This window comes from Mangifera indica, chromosome 2 (assembly GCF_011075055.1).
Source record: "Mangifera indica cultivar Alphonso chromosome 2, CATAS_Mindica_2.1, whole genome shotgun sequence".
Classification (NCBI taxonomy): domain Eukaryota; kingdom Viridiplantae; phylum Streptophyta; class Magnoliopsida; order Sapindales; family Anacardiaceae; genus Mangifera; species Mangifera indica.
In genome coordinates this window covers 11,307,104-11,327,823 of record NC_058138.1, presented here as the reverse complement: position 1 = coordinate 11,327,823, position 20,720 = coordinate 11,307,104, and the positions used below count along the sequence as shown (strand labels likewise).

General features: G+C 32.0%; 3 protein-coding genes across 12 annotated transcripts in view; 2 read left to right on the top strand and 1 right to left on the bottom strand.

Annotated features, from left to right (window-relative positions):
• The window catches only part of LOC123209039 (non-functional pseudokinase ZED1-like), a 27,953-nt gene extending 7,233 nt beyond the window's left edge, over nucleotides 1-20,720 (top strand). Inside the window, exons 1-4 of one of the 10 annotated variants that reach the window (XM_044626754.1) lie at nucleotides 19,171-19,344; nucleotides 19,536-19,591; nucleotides 19,770-19,904; nucleotides 20,063-20,720. In XM_044626754.1, the coding sequence (XP_044482689.1) occupies nucleotides 19,898-19,904; nucleotides 20,063-20,649 (594 nt within the window). In that variant the 5' untranslated portion in view covers nucleotides 19,171-19,344; nucleotides 19,536-19,591; nucleotides 19,770-19,897 and the 3' untranslated portion in view covers nucleotides 20,650-20,720. Of the gene's footprint in view, nucleotides 1-19,170; nucleotides 19,345-19,452 lie in introns of those variants that run through there. The other 9 variants (XM_044626753.1, XM_044626756.1, XM_044626752.1 and 6 more) reach the window with 9 other exon arrangements.
• Nucleotides 12,018-12,923, bottom strand: LOC123208538. Its single transcript, XM_044626071.1, has one exon. It carries the CDS (start codon nucleotides 12,921-12,923, stop codon nucleotides 12,018-12,020), a length of 906 nt encoding a protein of 301 aa, XP_044482006.1.
• On the top strand, nucleotides 13,682-15,245 carry LOC123209038 (serine/threonine-protein kinase ZRK1-like). The gene is given in 1 exon segment (XM_044626745.1): nucleotides 13,682-15,245. A coding segment is annotated over 1 exon segment (1,011 nt). The 5' UTR covers nucleotides 13,682-14,177; the 3' UTR covers nucleotides 15,189-15,245.

The following is a 20,720-nucleotide window of genomic DNA, read 5'->3' as shown; positions in this document are numbered from 1 at the left end:
CAACCTATGGCCATTCCATCCTCTGCCTCTGAGCGTGAGGAATCTTTCCTCACGTGGTACACCAGCGCTGCGGCTTCCGACTCACATGATGTCTACTTCATCGGGTCGAAGTCGAAGGACAGCTTCTGGAGGCTTGTTGTAGAGTTGCGCGAGTGGTTGACTGATGATGTGAGTTGTCTATACTATATAATTTGATAAAAAGCTAGATATATTTATTAATAACTAACACGTGAACTTGTTTATACCATTTTAGCATGTGGATTTTTTTTTGGCTTTATTACGTCGGCAGCAGGATGATCACCAGTCGACTATCTCACAGCGTTGGACGACTGCCCACACATTCTTTGGAGGCCATATTGAGATGGCCTGGAGGAGTTGGCAGACCACACCGATTGGCGAGTTCGAGTTTTCAGGGCTCTTCACGAGGATGGTCAATGCAGCGTACACCCCGGGATTGTTGCACAAACCATGGGGGATGGTCGATCAGGTATAGTTTATATATATTTCTATTACATTCAAGAACATAACGACAACGATAAGTAACTCAAATGTCTCACTGTTTATAAGTTTTCATCCCTATAAACTTCGAGAACGCACATTGGGTCACCGGAGTTATAGATTTCCGTGAGTGGTCGATTACGGTGTATGATTCAGATGTTTCATTTTCAGGGAATATAGGGACTCTGGAGCAGTGCATGTGACCGTACATGACCTTTATTCCTACGTTATTAGAGGCGACGACTTTTTGGACAGCTTCTAGGAGGACTCCACGACGTGACCCCCTCACTTTGCATCGAGCGTCAGATGTCCCTTAGCAGCGGTTGGGCTCCGGTGACTGTGGCGTGTTTATGTTGCGATTTTTTGAGTGTTTGGCGTTGTCACGGAGCTACGTTTTCCCTCGAGAGTCGTCTACCTCTATGCGTCGACGATTAGCGGCGCAGTTGTACTTTCACTGTATCGAGTAGCTCACGGATGTATATTTATCGTTCTTCCTATGTTTAGATGTATATATTTATTGTTTAGTCGTCTACATCTATGTGTATAATATACTTTTTCAGATATTATATATGGATATGTTTCGTATTTGATTTGATTTTTTAAATCATCTTGACATGAAAAAACAATAATAACATATGATTACTCAAACATGTACAAACTTGAAACAATTAGAGGAAATAAAGTAATACGAAAATAACTCATAAGAAACACTAAATTTATTACATCAAATGACAATACAATTACACGTTTGAAACAATAATAAAAATACATCGGTTACATATTAGTTTCACAATGAAGAATCATATAATAAACAAAATTGAGTATAAGTATGTCAAGATCTCGTTCCTTTGCCTTTTGTAGATTTATGCTGCGGGGCGGAGCTAGGGACCGGTGCTGGGGATTTACATTGGGTTCGTGTGTGCCCCGGTTCATGGCAACGACTGTAAATCCTCGGTGTAACAATTTCTCCTTGCGATGGACATCGATTTCTATTTGATGGACGACCTAGACAACGACTATCAAGGACGGGGGGCAATATAACTCTGTCTTTCGGTGAGTGTAACCAATCAGATTGATTTCCAAGAGGATTGATCGGTTCCTAATATATTACACAGTAAATATCGGTGCAGAAGAATGGATGAACCCATGAGTGCACATTCGTGAGTCTCATATGTCGTGCAACGACAATGACATGCTTGCACGAAATACGTGAAAGTTGAAACTTTCTACACGTGCAAGACATGTCACCAAAGTTTACAATACCCATGAATCTATCAAATCCAACAACCTGATACCGAATAGGTGTAATCGATCGAACCTCCAAACTTGTAGACTTTGAAAGACGATTGCTGATCTTCTCTTCTGCCCAAGGGGTGAGGAAGTTATGACATTCACCTGTAATTCGGAAAAAATATTAAGAACACATTTGGTAATATGATTAACAAAGTGGAAAAAAGTATATGAGTCAACTTTTAATTAATATCGATTTGATACTTACTTGCATGAGTTCTCCTCTCGTAAAACCATCGTTGCATGGTACCACGAATAAACTCCAAGAGCATGGTTATAGGTAGGCCCCGTGCATGTCTAACAAGGGCGTTGAATGACTCAGCAATATTTGTGGTCATGATGTTGTATCGATGTCCTGGAAAGTACGCTCTACTCCAACGGTGAAAGCCGACATCCCGTAGATAAGCTCCAGCTTGGGGATTCATTGAGTCAATGGATTGCATCATCAAACCAAATTCAGACTCTGTGTATGATTTTGCGGCTTTCCAATATGCACCCGCGACCTATAAGATGGTAAAAAATATGAAAACTCATTGTAAGCAAAATGTTTGAAAAGGATAAACTGTTATAAATTTAATTACTTGTTTACATTATACCTTTGAGTCCCGTTTATACTTTGCCCGCATGTTACACAGAAGGTGATGACAACAGCATCCATGGTGGACATCTGGAAATACTTCAGCCATTGTCGAGTAGATAGCATGATGTCGATCGAAGATTATTGCAAGCTCAGAGAGGTCAGGGATGCATTCTTTAATTCTCATAAAAAACCAACACCACGTGTCGTGATCTTCTTTTTTGCCGACACCGAAACCAATAGGGTATATCTGATTATTACCATCAAGAGCCACCGCAATAAATAAATGCCCCAGATATCGACCTTTAAGGAAAACAACGTCAATGCAAATAACAGGGCGAAGATATTGTCTAAACACACGAACGGAACATCCTAACGCCATGAAAAAATTTGTAAATCGATGCTTCTCATCTGTTTTAATAGCAGTAACAGTGCTCGGATTAGTACGTTGTAAATTGTAGCAATAATCTGGTAAAAGCATAAAAGATTCATCCGGTGAACCCCTTAATGAATTGATAGCCCAATTTCTTGCCCGCCAAGCTTGTGAGTAGGAAATATCAATTTTATATCGGTCGGCGATGTCTACAATTATTTCTTTAGGCCGATAAATTCGATCAATCATCACAAACTTTGATCTCATTAATTGACCTAAAGCTCGAGCCCCAACTTGTCTGTGATGTGGCATGATTTGATCAACTAAACATGTGTGGGTAGGATTCATAGAGTTGATCCCCCTCACATCACCGACAATGGACTTGGTTGCATGTATATACCACTTACAATTTTCGACCGTACACTTAATTTCCCATCGTTTCTTGTCAGACTTTTTGACATCAAATTGAAATCCTTTAAGTAAGGCGAATTGTTTCACGTCTTTCAATTGGACTTTATTATGAAAAATATCACCTATCTTGACACTATGCTCCTCTCGGATCGATCTGGAACCACCTGATGATGCTGATGGCTGTGGAGGAAAATCAAGAAGCCACCTAAATGGATCAGTGGGGACATTGTCATAAAATGGCCCAGAATAATTTCCACCACCTGAAATAGGATCTTCGAGCTGCAAACTATCCATACCCTCGGTAACTGATGTCATATACTCAGGCTCTACATCTTCTGAAGGAATGTTGGGCATATTATTTCCATCAAAGTCACCCCAATAGGAAACTATATCTTTTTCTCCTTAAGCCCATGAGTTTACAATATACAACGGGTCATTACTGAAATCAATCAACTTTTCCAAATCGTATTCTTTTTTGACCCAACTACTTTTTTTTTCATCTTCATCTTCATTCTCCTGCCCTTCAATTGGGGTACATGTAACAAATATAGGAATGCATTCCTGAAAGTACTGGGACATATCAAGAAGACCCTGGACATCTTCATCATTTTGGATCTGGATAGGACCGTCGAGCTCAATTTTTCTTGGCTTCATTGATACTTGAATGTAGTTTTTCATTGGATTAATACTGCAAGACTCCGTCAAAAGCTCAATAAATCCCTCGAATGTTATTCCATAAGGGATTTTAATCAATTGTTTGGCTCCTCCAACATATTTCATTGTGTTGTTGCGACCTTGAATCCATTCTCTCTGATAATGAACTGATGCATAACCATCCATTTTAATTATCAATCCTACAATGACCAGTTTTTGAAGATAATTATTCATTTATAATAAAAAAATCAATAATAACTATGAAAAACAGTCGTACAATTATTAATAATTAAAAAAAAACTCCTAATATTTTTCTAATAATTTTTTTACCCCCTATAATTATTTAACAATTTATATAACACTTTCGTATGTTATTTTACCCCTCAAAATGCATCTATCTGTTTGTAACGTTCCATTTAAAACGTTTTTATAATATCTATACTTTGAAATAGATATTCAAATTCTATACTTTGAAATGCTTTAAAATGTCAATAATAAAAAATTTCTTCAGAAATCTGGAAAATACTAGTGGATATATCCTAAAACGATAAAATTCGAAAAAACAGAACTGAAATTCGAATTCTAAAAGTTGAAATACCCTAAAATGGTAATAATCGAACAATTCTTCGAAAATCTGAAAAATACGAGTTGATATATCTTAAAACGGTGAAATTCAAAAAAACAGAATTGAAATTTGAATTCTAAAAGTTGAAATACCCTAGAATGACATCAATCGAAAAATACGAATCGATATATCCTAAAGGGATGAAATTCGAAAAAACGGAACTGAAATTCAGAATCTAAAAGTTGAAATACCCTAGTATGACAACAATCGAAAAATTCTTCAAAAATCTGGAAAATGTGAATTGATATATCCTAAAGGAGTGAAACTTGAAAAAACCTATAATTTCAATTATAATGTGCCTACCATGTTTAATATGAAAATGCACCCTAATTTTAATAACATTTCATTTGACCCCTCAATTATCTCTTTCTTTATTTAACACCCTTGTATGTTGTCTTGTATTAAAGAAATACCTATCTATTTTTAACATGTTATATAAATCATGTATATATTGTAAAATATCTAAAAACCCCCCATATTTACCATAAATTACATTTAACCCCCCATACTTGTCAAACATTGTTTTAACCCCCATATTATGACATAAAAACTAGACTTAACAAATAAAATTAAGTTTTAGGCTAAGATTGACATAAATACCTTTTTCTGATGAATAGTATTTTTTCAAGTCAAATTCAGAAATACAAACTCCTTCCGTCCGAACGAATCCCTACTAATTGATCTTAAATAAAAATGAAAGTGAGAGTGAGTGTTTGAGTGATATGAGAAGTGTGTGTAAATAAAGTGAGTGATGAGAGTTTATATAGATGAAGGGAAGGGTAATTTTGACATTTTAGAAAAAGTTTTGAAATAAATAAATAAATATCAAAATGCCTTTATAATGTAAAATATCCAAAAACCCTCCATATTTATCTAAAATTACATTTAACCTCATAGTGAGTGAGGAGAGTTATATAAATGAGGGGAAGGGTAATTTTGATATTTTAGAAAAAGTTTGAAATAAATAAATAAATATCAAAATGCCTTTACAATGTAAAATATCCAAAAACCCCTCATATTTATCTAAAATTATTTTAATCCCCATAATGAGTGAGGAAAGTTATATAAATATGAGATGAAGGGTAATTTTAGCATTTTAAAAAAAGTCATGGGCATTTTTGCTTATGAATAGTGAATTTGTCTATTTTTGCTTGAAAATAGTGATTTTAGGTTTTTTTGCTTAATAGGGGGGTATTTTGGCCATTTTTAATAATTTCCCTTTTTATTGATAGCTAGAAGAGATGAAGTCACATGAAAATATTGTACACATTTCTCTTACGATGATCGTCCTATAAATTTGCTACTATTTTTTTAATTGTACAAAAATAAAAATAATTATATTGATTGTATAATTCATTTACATTATTTTGATATTTGAAATAATAATAACACTATTTTTTTATTATTATTATAAAAATTTTGGTTTCCTTTTATTCTTCTTCTTCAATATTGCGAGGCTCTCTCAAGGTTATTGAATTTGGCTTGCTTCTTTTCATACTTTAGAACAATAGTTAATTAGAAGAGATGAGGTTTATTGTACGCCTGATAGTTGATATCATTAGGTTGTGTTTATATTGTATCAATTTGAGTTTTGAGTTAGAGTCCTTCAATTCTAACCTAACTTTAATTACAATTATATAAAAATATCTCAATTTTAATTTGACCTGAATTATGTTAAGGTTGATTTAGCACAACCTCAATTGACTTGAATCATTTATTGTTTTCATTTTCTATAGTGTTTTTAGTATTTCAATTTTTTTGATAAATTACCTCAATTTGCCATTTACAAAACATACCTCGTAACATTTTGTCTTATTTGTATATAGCCCAAAAAATTACATACCAAAACCCTTTATTAACCAAATCTTACTCTCATTGCCTAAAAATAAAATAGAATGTTTAAATGAAAACCAAGAAAATTGGAGTAAGTGTAATTACGTGAAGATACAATTATATGTAATATGTATATATTTACAACAAAATGGCAGACATTATTTCTCATAAGTCATCATTTTTTATTAGTTCCATGGTGGTGAAGATGGTAAACACATAAAATCTTGAAAAATATCAAATCATAGTTTAAATCAAGATTGTAGAGTTGTTCTAACTGTTGTTATTGTCTTTCATAAAAAAAACCAAGATGATTTTTTTTTTTTCTTATTAGAGCAAAAGATGTTATTGACAAATGTCTTACAAAATCAATTATCTAGTAAAAACGACATGCTAACAAGAATTGATTTTAAAGATGTGACGACACACGTGGCCAAACTCTATTAGTATATATAAAACTCACCTATGTTGCTCTTGAAGTGGTTGGAACTAATGCATAATTAATAACAAAGTTATCTAGAGATACAATCATAGACGATTTAGTACTTTTGGAGGCGCTCAAGATGACTGACTTTATGGGATGGTAGTTTTCTTGATGCTTTTAACTGCTAATACTTATCCATTAATATTCCTCCAATCTACTGATAACAAATTCTCCTGCATAACATTACTCCAAACATTTGGGTTAGTTTGTCTTAGTTTTATGTTAACCTCAACATGCCCTAATTTAGTTTTGGATTGTGTTTAGGTTGACCCGAACAAAATTTTATGTCAAAAAAATCCTAAATTCATTTTTTTTTTCTGTTGTGTCATGTTAGATTAATAAGGTGTGTAAAAAATTGTCAGCTTTAGTTTTAAGGAATCACAACCATATTTAGGGGTAAGCAAATTATCTGTTTGAAACCGAAACCAATGGGTCTCAACTTGTTAGTTTCAATTTTTACTCGGTACTGAAAAAAACAGGATAGGTTATGGATAATAAACTTAAGAAACCTATAGGTTCTGGAACCTATTCTGATTTCAGTTCCTTGACCTTGGGAACCGAAATTGACCTGGAACCTAAAATTAAAAGTTAATGTTGTTTAGAATTATGTATGTTCTTTCAATTTAGGCAGAGCTAGTTGGGTTAGAATTTTCTGGAAATGGTGCAGGAATATTAGCAACTACAAACACCAATATTAGTTTTTGTTGTTGAATAGGGTAATAAATCATTCTTCTCCATAATAGGTTAGCGACGCAAGAGGCTGGAAGCTCTAAATTTAATTTAATTTGTTGTTGAATCCTAGGGTTACTATTTATCTTATTCTTTTTCAAAAACCCTAAGAAACTATTGTAATTTCTAGTCATACATGACCGTTCTATATGGGTGGGCATACATGACATCGTAGGTTGATTTTAGGCCCTAAACAATCATATGTTCATTCATCGATGATTAAATTTCTTGAGAAGTGATGTATGAGGGGCATACGCTTACAAACGCACTGGCATACATCCTTTCAGATTTTTACTATTTGTGTCTTTGTATAGACGTGACTTTCTCATCAGGGTTGTACATGATATTCCGAAGCTCAAATTCAGGCCATTATTCGTGGAATTTTTTCTTGTTCACTTGTATTCTAGTTGTTTCTTAATCATTCACAAGATCAAAAGAACATCAATAAGCCTCAACTATTCTACAACAATAAACTATCTACGCAAGCTTCATAACTAGCATAACTTCATCCAACATACAACAATACAGTCACAAATTTTGTATTCTGACTCAGGATTTATATTCACTGTGCTATCAATCAACTATTCAAATCATATCAAAGGTTAGGATTAAGATCAACCCCACTTACCTCATCTTCGGCAAGAAAAGTTTGGCACCACTGTTTTTCTCTCAAGAATTTGATCATTGGTGCTCACCCTCATAAGGATCTGCTATTGGCAATTCTAGACTTCTCGCCTCGCTCCAAACTCCCTAATTCGCTATTGTCTTCTGAAAGAAAGGTGAGATTAAATTATTTATCAATAAAAAACCTTTTATCGTCTAGAATCAGTTCTCATATAAGACTTATAAAATTTTGATCCATGGTCGTGCATCGTAAAGATGCATTGGTGTACATCCTTTATTTTTTGCTAATGTGGCAGTGCATGAGTGTTATTCAAGTGGCGACTAACGTACGAGCATACAGCTCATCATATACTGTCGTAAGTTAGACCAAAATCTCAATTTTAATCTTGGATTTAACCCTAATTGATCTGAATTTAAAAACAGGTTTTAGAAAGAAAAAGGCTAAATTACCTTTGAAGCATACCTAAAAGTGATCCAATCCCCTTCAAGTAATTTTCTCTCATTTTGCTTTCGGCCTTGAATAATTCTCATTTAAAAAGAAAAGCATATAGCCTGTTGTAATTTCTAAAGAGAAAAGAAAACAAAGTGTTACTATTAAAGTTGAGAGCAACGTATTTGAAGTAAAGGAAAACTATATTTTTTTTACTTCAGAAATATTACAATTTAAAACTTAATTAATAACAACCTACTAAAGTCATGGTCTTAAGATTATGTCATGATCAAGAATATGAATTAATAACAATTCACTAAAGTCATGGTCTTAAGATTATGTCATGATCAAGAACATGAATTAATAATAACCCACTAAAGTCATAGTCCTAAGATTATGCCATAATCAAGAACATGAATAAAAAATAACCAACACAAAAAACATGAATAATTTGTAACATTCAACTAAGTAACATTTATGATTCCATATCAGCAGTCCTAAACATGTCTTCTAACACTCCTCCTTGCTTTAGGAGCTACAAACACCAAGTTTTGTCCTCATACATTCGAACTTGCTAACCGACAGTGGCTTGGTGAAAACAACTGCAACCTGATCTTCTGCTTTACAGTAGACAAGAACAACAACTCCATCTTTCTGTACTTCCTTTAAGAAGAATAACTTAATATTAAAGTTCTTAGTTTTCCTGTGAAACACAGGATTTTGAGAGATAGCAATAGCAGCTTGGTTGTCAACAAGAATCTCTGTGCTTTCCTCCTACTCCAAGTTAAGATCAATTAAAATTTTCCTTAGCCACAAAGTTTGATTAATAACAGTTGTTGTAGCAACAAATTTTGCTTCAGCAATGGATTAAGCTACAATTTCTTGTTTTTTCGAGCTCCATGAGAAAACACCAAAACCAAGTGTGAAACAATAGCCTGAAATGCTCTTCATATCGTCAATGGAGCTTCCCCAATAATTATCTGAGAAACCAACCAGCTTAAACTCTTTGCTCCTTGTGAATTTAATGCCAAAATCACACGTGCCTTTCACATATCTAAGCACCCTCTTTGCGGCCTTGAGATGCCATTCGCTTGCACATTGCATAAATTGAGACAAAATACTTACAACATTCAAGATGTTAGGCCAAGTTGCTGTGAGATACATTAAGCAATCAATCAGGCTTCTAAAATATGCCTGATCAATTTTCTCTGTTCCATATTCTTTACAGAACTTTTCTTTTGAGTTCATCAGAGTGCTCATTTCTTTGTATTCTTCGAGTTTAAACTTCTTCAGAATCTCTTTGGCATATTTCTTCTGACAGATGAAGACTTCATATTCATTCTGTTTTATTTCCATTCCAAGAAAGAAGGTCATTAATCTGAGATCTGTCATCTCAAAAAACTTCGTCATCTCTTGCTTAAACTTCTCCACACTACTTGTGTTGTTTCCTGTCACGAGCAAATCATCCACATATAGTGAGATGATAAGAATGTCAGCTCCATTGTGCTTGACATATAATGTTGATTCAAATAAGCTTTTAGCAAATCCCAAGTTCTGTAAATGTTTATCAATCTTGTTGTACCAAGCTCTTAGAGCTTGCTTCAATCCGTAAAGTGCCTTTTTAAGAAGATAGACCTTATCTTCTTCTCCTTTCTTTACATAGCCTTTTGGTTGCTCTACATAAATGTCCTCTTGTAAAAAACCATTCAAGAATGCCGACTTGACATCTAACTGGTATACCTTCCAATTCTTTTGCGTTGTAACGATGAGTAAAAGCCTAATGGGGTCGAGTCTAACAATTGGTGCGAAGGTATCTGAGTAGTCCACACCAAGTATTTAAGCATATCCTTTGACTACGAGTCTAGCTTTATACTTATTGATTGAGCCATCAACATTAAGCTTGGTTTTGTACACCCACTTGACTCTAATTATCTTTCTATTTTGGGGTCGATCAACCAACTCCCATGTTTTATTCTTTTCAATCATGAACAACTCCTCCTTCATTACAACAATCCAATTTTGATTCGCCTTGGCTTCTTCATAATCTATAGGTTCACACACAACAATATTGTATTTTTGATAAACATCAAAAAGTAGTCTTGTGCCTCTGATAGGACTGTCATCCACCATTTCATTCTTCCAATCTCTAATCCTTTTTTCTGTTGTGTTCAAAACAGGAAACTTAAGATTTGGCTCTTTTGAGGTTAAATCATCTTCTTTGCATCATCCCAGTTGCATTCTTTGTCTTTCATAAAGTGCACATCCCTGCTTATAATAATTTTTCCAGTTTGTGGTTGGAAAACTTTATAAGCTTTTATGACCAAGCTGTAGCCAATAAAGATGCCTGAAAGTGCTCTTTTAGCTAGTTTATCTCTTTTAATCTGTGGAACATGAGTGAAGCACAAACATCCAAATATTTTAAGAAAATTCATAGATGGTTTATAACCATACCATGCCTTAAAAGGTGTTTGGTCCTTCACTCCTCCTATAGGAAGCCTATTTTGCAAAAAAACTACAGTATTTACTACTTTAGCCTAGAATTGCTTTGATAGATTCTTTCCATATAGCATATATTGTGTCATCTCCAATATGAATCTGTTCCATCTCTCACTTACTCCATTTTGTCATGGAGTGTATGGAGCGGTTAATTGATGTTGGATGTCTGCCTCTTCACAAAAATGATTGAATGCTTCAGAGGTGTACTCATTGCCATTATCTGATCTAAGAGTTTGAATTTTACTATCGCTCTCATTCTCAACTCTAGCTTTAAAGTTTCAGAAGATTTGAGCCACGTCTGACTTATGCTTCAAAAAAAAGATCCAACACATGTGAGTGAAATCATCAATGAATGCAACATAATAAAGACTACCTTTCAGAGAAGGCGTTCTTTGTGGACCTGCAATGTCAGTATGAATTAATTGTAGCTTCTTTGATGCTCTCCATGTTGCCTTAGGAAATGGTTTCTTGCTTTGCTTTCCAAACTGACATGTTTTGCAGTTTGGAATATGATCATCAAGTTTTGGAAGATCATTTGCTATCTTCTTGGATTTCATCTGTAGTAGTCCTTGGTGATGATAGTGCCTGAGCCTCTTGTGCCATAATTCAATGATATTTTCTTTGATTGGGAAAACAGTTTGCTCCTCTTCCAATAGATTTAAAGCAAAACTTTTCCCTTTCATTTTTACTTTGAAAATATCTTGGCCGACTGCATCTTTAATCAAGTAACTTTTGTCTTCGAACAGAACTTTATAACCCTTTTCAATTAGTCGTCCAACACTTAACATGTTTTGATCAATTTCAGGGACATACAACACATCAGAAATGAACTTTGTACCTGAATAAGTTGAAATTGCAACTGTTCCTTTTCCTTTCACAGTTATGTACTTGTTATTTCCAACTCGAACCTTCAATGAGTTTGCGTTGCTTAGTTCCTTGAATAGATCCTTGTCATGTGTCATGTGGTTAGTACAACCACTGTTAATAAGCCAACTCTCACTTGATTTCGATGCAAGAGAAACATGTAACAATGAACAAGTGATCCTCTTCCTCTTGATCAGCAGTCTTTGCCTTTTCACCATGTTGTTGATTTTTGTTTTTATAGATAGTAGTTTCATGCCCCATCTGATTACATTTAGTGAACTTAGCATCAGGTCTTCTCCAGTATCTAATTAGAGGATGACCCTTTTTTCCATAATGTTGGTAAGATGGATAAGATTTCTTTTGACTTTTATTCTTTTCTTTTGCATTGGCTGATGCTTTACATGCCCCATATGATTCAAAATCCTTCTTCTTCTTCTTTTTGTTTTTGGCCATGTTTTGGTGATTGGCTGCCAAAGCTCCTTCAATTGTTGTATTCTCCCTTATTAGTTTTCTTTGTTCTTGTGCTTGCAATGCATTAAGCAATTCTGCTAAGGAAATTTTTGACAGATCCTTGGTATTCTCCAAGGTAGTGATAGTTGTTTCATATCTTTCAAGTACTGTGACAAAAGTGTTTTCTACAATTCTTGAGTCAATAAATTCAGATCCAAGAAGCCTTACTTTGTTTGCAATACTAAAAAGCCTGTCGCAGTAATCTTTAACCGTCTCGGAGTCCTTCATTCTTTGAAGTTCAAATTCTTTGATCAAGTTCAGGACTTGCATCCCTTTAATTTTTTCATCTCTTTTATATTCTTTCTTGAGATAATCCCATATCTCTTTTGCTAACTTCAAAGATATGATACGAGTGAATATGGTGGATGAGACTGTAGCAAACAAGCAGGCCTTTGCCTTTGATTTCTTTGTTTTCTTTTCATTCTGTGCTTTTATCTGTGCCATGGTGGGATTGCTCGGAAGTGCAGGAATTTCATAGTCTTCTTCTACTGCTTCCCAAAGATACAAAACTTCCAAGTACATCTCCATTCATACTGCCCAAATCTGGAAGTTGTCTTCGTCGAACATCGACAAAGCAATTGCGGAGAGACTAGCTTCTGCTTCCATGACGCGACAAATTCACACACAAATCCCTTAAGAAGATTGCTCTAATACCAAATGTTGTAATTTTTAAAGAGAAAAGAAAACAGAGTGTTGCTATTAAAATTGAGAGCAACGTATTTGAAACAAAGAAAAACTACATTTTTTTAACTTCAGAAACATTACAATTTAAAGCTTAATTAATAACAATCCACTAAAGTCATGGTCCTAAGATTATGCCATGATAAAGAACATGAATTAATAACAACCCACTAAAGTCATGGTCCTAAGATTATGCCATAATCAAAAACATGAATTAATAACAACTAACTAAAGTCATGGTCCTAAGATTACGCCATGATCAAGAACATGAATAAAAAATAACCAACACAAAAACCATGAACAATTTAAAACATTCAACTAAGCAACATTTATGATTTTATATCAGCAGTCTTAAACATGGCTTCTAACATAGCCAAACAGTACAGTTCATTTTTAGGCCTACCTTATAGAAGTACGGAATTCTTGTTAGTCAACCATGAATAAGTCAATCCCACTCAAAAGAAATTTCCTGGCAATTTCCATGCCTTGTAAATATGGACTCCATGCATTTCTAAGAAACACACTCGCTGGTTATATAAGTTAAAATCAGTTTCAGATTCAATGTTTTTTTTTATATCTAAATGTCAATTTGGGAGCTCTGTCGAATTAAAAGAATAAAGGGTGTGTCATGTGTGTGATGTGTAAACCAATGGAAGGTGTATTGAGGTGTAACAGAAACTGTTATAGAGATCTGTAAGACGGTGCGTTTTTGGAACAAGCTTCACAGTGGAGATACATTCCCTCGCTTGAAGTAAAAATTTACTGTAATTGCCACTTATCAAGTCTTATAATGTAATTAGCTTTTATTTTCTGGGTTTTGATTGATTTCTGGCCATGAGAGTAAGTTTGTATAGCAAAAGTTTGATCTATTCACCATTTTTATAAAGAAACAATTCTTCTCACCTGAAATATAGAGAGAACAGAAGACTTAGTTGACGAAGAAGATCAGAATACCCTCTAATTCAAGCGTTGCAGCCTTGTTTCTTTATCTTTTACGATACTTGAATCTTCAATCAATCAATTAAGCAGGTACAAACCCTCTTTAATTCTTTTCGCAAATGAATTAGAAGTATAATTTTAATTTATGCATTTTTGGTCTGGATGAATTTGTTTTCGAAGGAAAGAAATCGACGCCAAAATGCGGAATTATTTATCAGGAATGGAAAATTTTTATTGGAACAGTTGATTGGGTCTTGTAATGGTAAATGTAATCTGATCCGTAGCTTCAGTGCTGAAGAAATCAAGATAGCAACAAACAACTATGATCCAAGGAACATTATAAAAAGAGACAGCTACTATAAATTGTACCAAGGTTTTCTGCAGGACCGACCGGTTTCTGTTATGAAGGTTTCAAATGGTCACCGGGGGTTTGACCAACTTGGTTTTAATAGCATTGTATTTGCATCACAAATGTGACACAAAAATTTTCTGAAGTTGATTGGATGTTGTTTAGAGAGTCAACTTCCTACTCTAGTTTTTGAAGGTGCTCAACGTTTGACTCTTGCCAAGCGTCTTCATAGTCCACGTGAAACACATTTGTCATTAACACAGAGGTTGAAAATTGCAACGGAGATAGCTAATGCAATTGCGTATCTCCATTGTGGGTTCCCTCGACCTATTGTTTCTAGAACGATCAAACCATCAAATATTGTGTTCGATGGAGAAAATACTGCAAAATTATTTGATTTCGAGTTGTCCATTTCTATACCAGAAGGTGAGACTCACATAGTAGATGATGTGAAAGGAACATTTGGATATCTTGCACCTGAGTGTGCTATAACAGGTACATTCAATGAAATGTTGGATGTGTATAGCTTCGGTGCATTGCTACTTGAGCTTTTAACTGGAAAGAAAATCACTGATCGTTTTGGAGATGATGAATCTTTGGTGCATTCTGTGAAGAAATACATTCAGCAAGATAGGTTTAGCGAGATAGTAGATCCCAAAATTGTTGGCACTGCATTATCTCCCCAAACAGAAGAGAAGTTGCAAGCATGTCAAGAGCTTGTCTTTGAATGTCTCGGTCAATCAGACGAAGACAGGCCAACCATGGTTGATGTAGCAAAACAACTCAGGAACATGTATAAATCTGCATGTCAAATAATGTCTTGAAACAGATGCTTAGAATTAGAAAATTCTGATATTTTAATGTATTTAAGATAGCTTGAAATGCGTTTGTAATAGACCTGTCCTTCATATTTTACGTTCTGCTATTTATATGGTCCCTCCTTGTGTTCTATACATATACAAACATATAGCTCATCATGCTCGACCGTAAGTCAAACCAAAACCTCAATTTTAATCTCAAATTTAACCCTAATCAATCCAAATTCATAAATCAATTTAGGATAAAAAAACTAAAATAGCCTTATAACATACATGAGGGTGGTACGCTTCTCTTCGAGTAATTTTCCCTCATTTTGCTTTTGGCCTTGAATAATTCTCATTTAAAAAGAATTCTGACGCCTAGTTTGCAAGTAGGGAATTCCTTTAAGTCGACCATGAGTCGAGTCAATTCCACTAATAAGAAATTTCCTCGCAATTTCCATGCCTTATAAATATGGACTCCATGCATTTCCAAAAGGCACTGTGACCGGTTATGTAAGTTAAAATCAGCCATACTGAGTAAATACGAAAAAAAAAAATTGAATATAATATAATAATAATGGAAAATATGTTTAAAAAAAATTATAAAATTTAAATATAAAAATATAAAATATATATATAGATTTAATATAATATATCATCAATAATATATTTATAAAAATATAATAATATCAAATATATTTTTAATATTTTCACAAATGTTTTGATTAAAAATTCAAATGTAAAATATTTAATTAATTATTAAATATAATATAATATAATATATAATTAATATAAAATCATCATAAAAAATTATCGAGGATTAGAGATTTAGACAATAAAAAATTAAATTTTTTGTTTTATATAATTATAATATTATGATAATTAATTAAAAATACATATGACATTTTTGTATTTTAAAAAATTCATAAAAAAGAAAAAAAAAAAAAGCAAAAGCACATGTTTAATATGAAAAACATATAAAATACATGATTAATAAATTTTAGATTTAAAAATTTAGAATAATATATTTAAAACATAAAATAAATAAAAATAGGAATAACTTATATTTATCGTTGTCAGATTTAATTATTTTTTTAGATGGGTGTCAGTTTGGAGCTCTGTCAAATTAAGAAGAATAAAGGGTGTGTGTGATGTGTAAACCAATGGAAGGTGTACTGTGGTGTAACAGAAACTGTTAAAGGGAGGTCTGCAAAGCGGTGCGTTTTCGGAATATGGTGTAAAAGAGAAGCTTCATTGAACGGTGGAGATCTATTGTTGATGTGTTTTCTTTCGTGGTAATCGGACAACCATTGCTGATTAATACATAGATTGCCAACTTGGCAGTTTGAAGGATATTAAAATTTTTACCACTATTTTATTCCGTCTATATAAAATTATCACGTATTCTAAAGCTTTCACAAATATACCACAACAGTACTCATCTTCCCCAAAATACCCCTCTTCAATCTTTCATGCAGATATTTTCTCTCTCCTTCTCTGTAACTTTTTTCTCTCTTCTTTCTCTTCTTCCTCTTCTTTCAAATGATAAAAGAATCATATAGAAAATATAATAAGTGTTTTAAAAACAAAAAAAGAAAGGAAAAGAACTAAAAAAAGAAACAGATTTCAGATTACGAATTCTTTACTGAAAAAAAAAGTTAAAAAGATTGACAGAATAAAAATGTGGGTGTTGACGCTAACTCTTTTTATTATATTATATTGATATTTAATTAAAAGAAACTGGAAAAAAAAACTTACTGATGGACTCATGAAACCTTATTTTGTGGATTTCAGATTTCAAAATAAGATTGATATTTAATTTAAAAAAAAACTAAAAAAAAAAACATTTTTTGGGCGTTGGCGTTACGCCAACCCAATATTAATATAAAAAACTGGCGTGACCCATTATAATATAAAAAAACTGGCAGGCAAAGGGCGCCAACCCTTTGCAATATAATATAATAATATTATATTATAATATAATATAATATTATATTTATAATTATAATAATATAATATAATATAATATAATATATAATATATTAATATTATATAATATTTTATATTATAATATGTTAAATATAATATAATATAATATATTATATTAATATTATTTATTATATATAATATAATTATATTTTAATTATAATATAATATATATTATATTATATAATATATTATATTATAATAAAATATAATATAATTTAATATATATAATATATAAACTGATAATATATATATTGCCAAAGGTTGGCGGCATCGCCAACCCTTGGCGACGCCAAGGGTTGGCGACCCCGCCAACCTTTGACAATTATATATTATATATTATATATATAATATATAATATTATATATAATATTAAATATACAAATATACATAATATTAATATATATATATATATATTAATATATTATATATTATATTATTAATATATTTAATAATATATATAATACATTTTTTATATATTATATAATATAAAATATTATTATTTTATTTTATATATTATAATATAATTATAATATATAATATTAATATATTATATAATAATATTAATATAATAATATAATCTAACAATATATATACATATAAGGTTGGCGTAATAATTCCCAGAATTTTTCAGAAAAATATTATATAATATAATATATGTATATATTATTTGCCATTATATATAATATATAATATATTTTATTTTATTTCATAAAAGGGTACGTATTTCAATGCTAGAATATATTAATATATATAATATTATATATATATTATATTAATATATATAATATTATATAATTATTAATACTAGAATATCTTTAATATTATAATAATATATTTTAATATTAATATACTATTATAATAAAATAATAATTATAATAATATAAATAATATATTATTATAATATTCTAATTAAAATATAATATAATATATCATATATTAATATAAATATATAATATAATTATATATATATAAAATTAAAAAATTATATATATATAAATCATGTTTTGCTTTATAAAGGGTGGGCTCACCCTACATTAATGCTGCAGGCCAATTTCCCCTTCCCGCCAACCCAGACTCCTTTTACATATATTTTATAAAATATAAAATTATATTATAATATAATATTATATATTATATATATAATATATATAACCAGGGGTTGGCGACATCGCCAACCCTTGGCGACGCCAACCCCTGGTAATAATTATATATAATATATTTTATATATATTATATTATATATATAATATTATATTATAATATAATATTATATTATATGTAATATTATATTTTAATATAATATTATTATTATATATATAATATATATTACAGGGGTTGGCGGCATCGCCAACCCCTGTAATAATTATATATATTATATATAATATATTTTATATTATATATGTAATATTATATTATAAAATATTATAATTTAATTATATAAATTATAATATATTATATTAATATAATAATATTATTTAATATTACATACATATATTAAGGGTTGACGTTACACAGTAACTTTCATGTCAACCTTTTTTTTTTTTTTAAAGTTAAATACCCAGTTTTTTTTGTTTCACTTAAATCCTTAAATATCAATTTTTTTTCTTTTTCCAGTTAAATACTGTTACATGATCATCTTACATGGTCATTTCTTTGATGGTCATTTTTTATCTTGTAGGTTGCTCTTTTTTTTCCCCTTTTTTTTTTTTAAATCCTTATTTTGAAGAATTCTTAATTTGAAGAATTTGGTTGTTTCCTTCCTGTTTTTGTTTTTGAAGATGAGGGAGAAGAGAGAGTGATTTCTTTATAACTTTGGAAGAAGAGGAAGAAGAGAAAAAAAAGTTGCAGAGAAGAGGAGAGAGAATTTATGCATGAAAGATTGAAGAGGGGTATTTTGGGGAAGGTAAGTACTGTTGTGGTATATTTGTGAAAGTTTTAAGATAGGTGACAATTTTGTATACACGGAATGAAAAAGTGCTAAAAATTTCAATTTCCCAATATAAAATCTTGACTTTTATTTCTCTTTTGAATTGTAAACGAAATATTTCAATAAAATCAGTCTCTGTATTTTTCTCTTCTTTGTCTCTTTGGTTGGGTTCAGGGTTTCGGTTCTTGATGAATCTTGGGATCTGTTTACAAATCATTCCTCTGTTCAGTTCATCTCAATACTACGATTAATCGGCTATTAACAGGTACATAAAACTTTTCCCTTGCTTGATGTAAAAATTTACTGTAATTGCCACGTATCAACTCTTACAATGTAATTAGCTTATATCATCATGGTTTTGATTGATTTCTAGACATGAGCGTAAGTTTTTGAAGCAAAAGTTTTATCAATTCACCATTTTTCATAAAGAAACAATTCTTCTCATCTGAAATATAGGGAGAACAGAAGACTTAGTTGACGAAGAAGATCAGAATACCCTCATATTCGAGCAGGTACAAACCCTGTTTAATTCTTTTCGCAAATGAAAGCCTAGTAATTTTTGGTCTAGATGAATTTGTTTTCAAAAGAAAGAAATCGACGCCGAAATGAGGAATTATTTATCTGGAACGGAAAAATTTTATTGGAACAGTTGATTAAGTCTTGTAACGGTAAATGTAATCCCATCCGTAGCTTCAGTGCTGAAGAGATCAAGATAGCAACAAACAACTATGATCCACAGAATATTATAACAAAGGACGGCTATAAATTGTACGAAGGTCATCTGCAGGGCCGACAAGTTTCTGTTATGAAGTTTTCATATGAGGGGTACGCAGAAGAAGGTTTTAATACCATTGTATTTTCATCACAAATGAGGCACAAAAATATTTTGAAGTTGATTGGATGTTGTTTAGAGAGTCAAGTTCCCACTCCAGTTTTTGAATCTGCTCGGCGTTTGACTCTTGCTAATCGTATTTATGGTCCAGGTGAACGACATTTGTCATTAACAGAGAGGTTAAAGATTGCAATGGAGATAGCTAATGCAATTGCATATCTCCATTGTGGGTTCCCTCGACCCATTGTTTCTAGAACGATCCGATCATCAAATATTGTGTTCGATGGAGAAAATACTGCAAAATTATTTGATTTTGAATTGTCCATGTCTATACCAGAAGGTGAGACTCACATAGAAGATGCTGTGAGAGGAGCATGGGGATGTGTTGCTCCTGATTATTTTAGGACAAGTAAATTCAATGAAATGTCGGATGTGTATAGCTTCAGTTCTTTGCTACTTGAGCTTTTAACTGGAAAATATATCGGCGATAGTATTGGAGATTATGAGTCATGGGAGGATTATGTGAAGAAACACATTGAGCAGAATAGTTTTACCGAAATAGTAGATCCCAAAATTGTTGGCACTGGATTATCTCCTGAAAAGGAAGAGCAATTGCTAGTGTTTCAAGAGCTTGCCTTTAAATGTCGACGTCACTCAGCCGAAGATAGGCCAACTATGGTTGACGTAGCAAAACAACTCAGGAACATGTATAAATCTGCATGTCAAATAATGTCTTGAAACAGATGCTCATAATTACAAAATTCTGATATTTTTATGTATTTAAGAAGGCTTGAAATGCGTTTGTAATA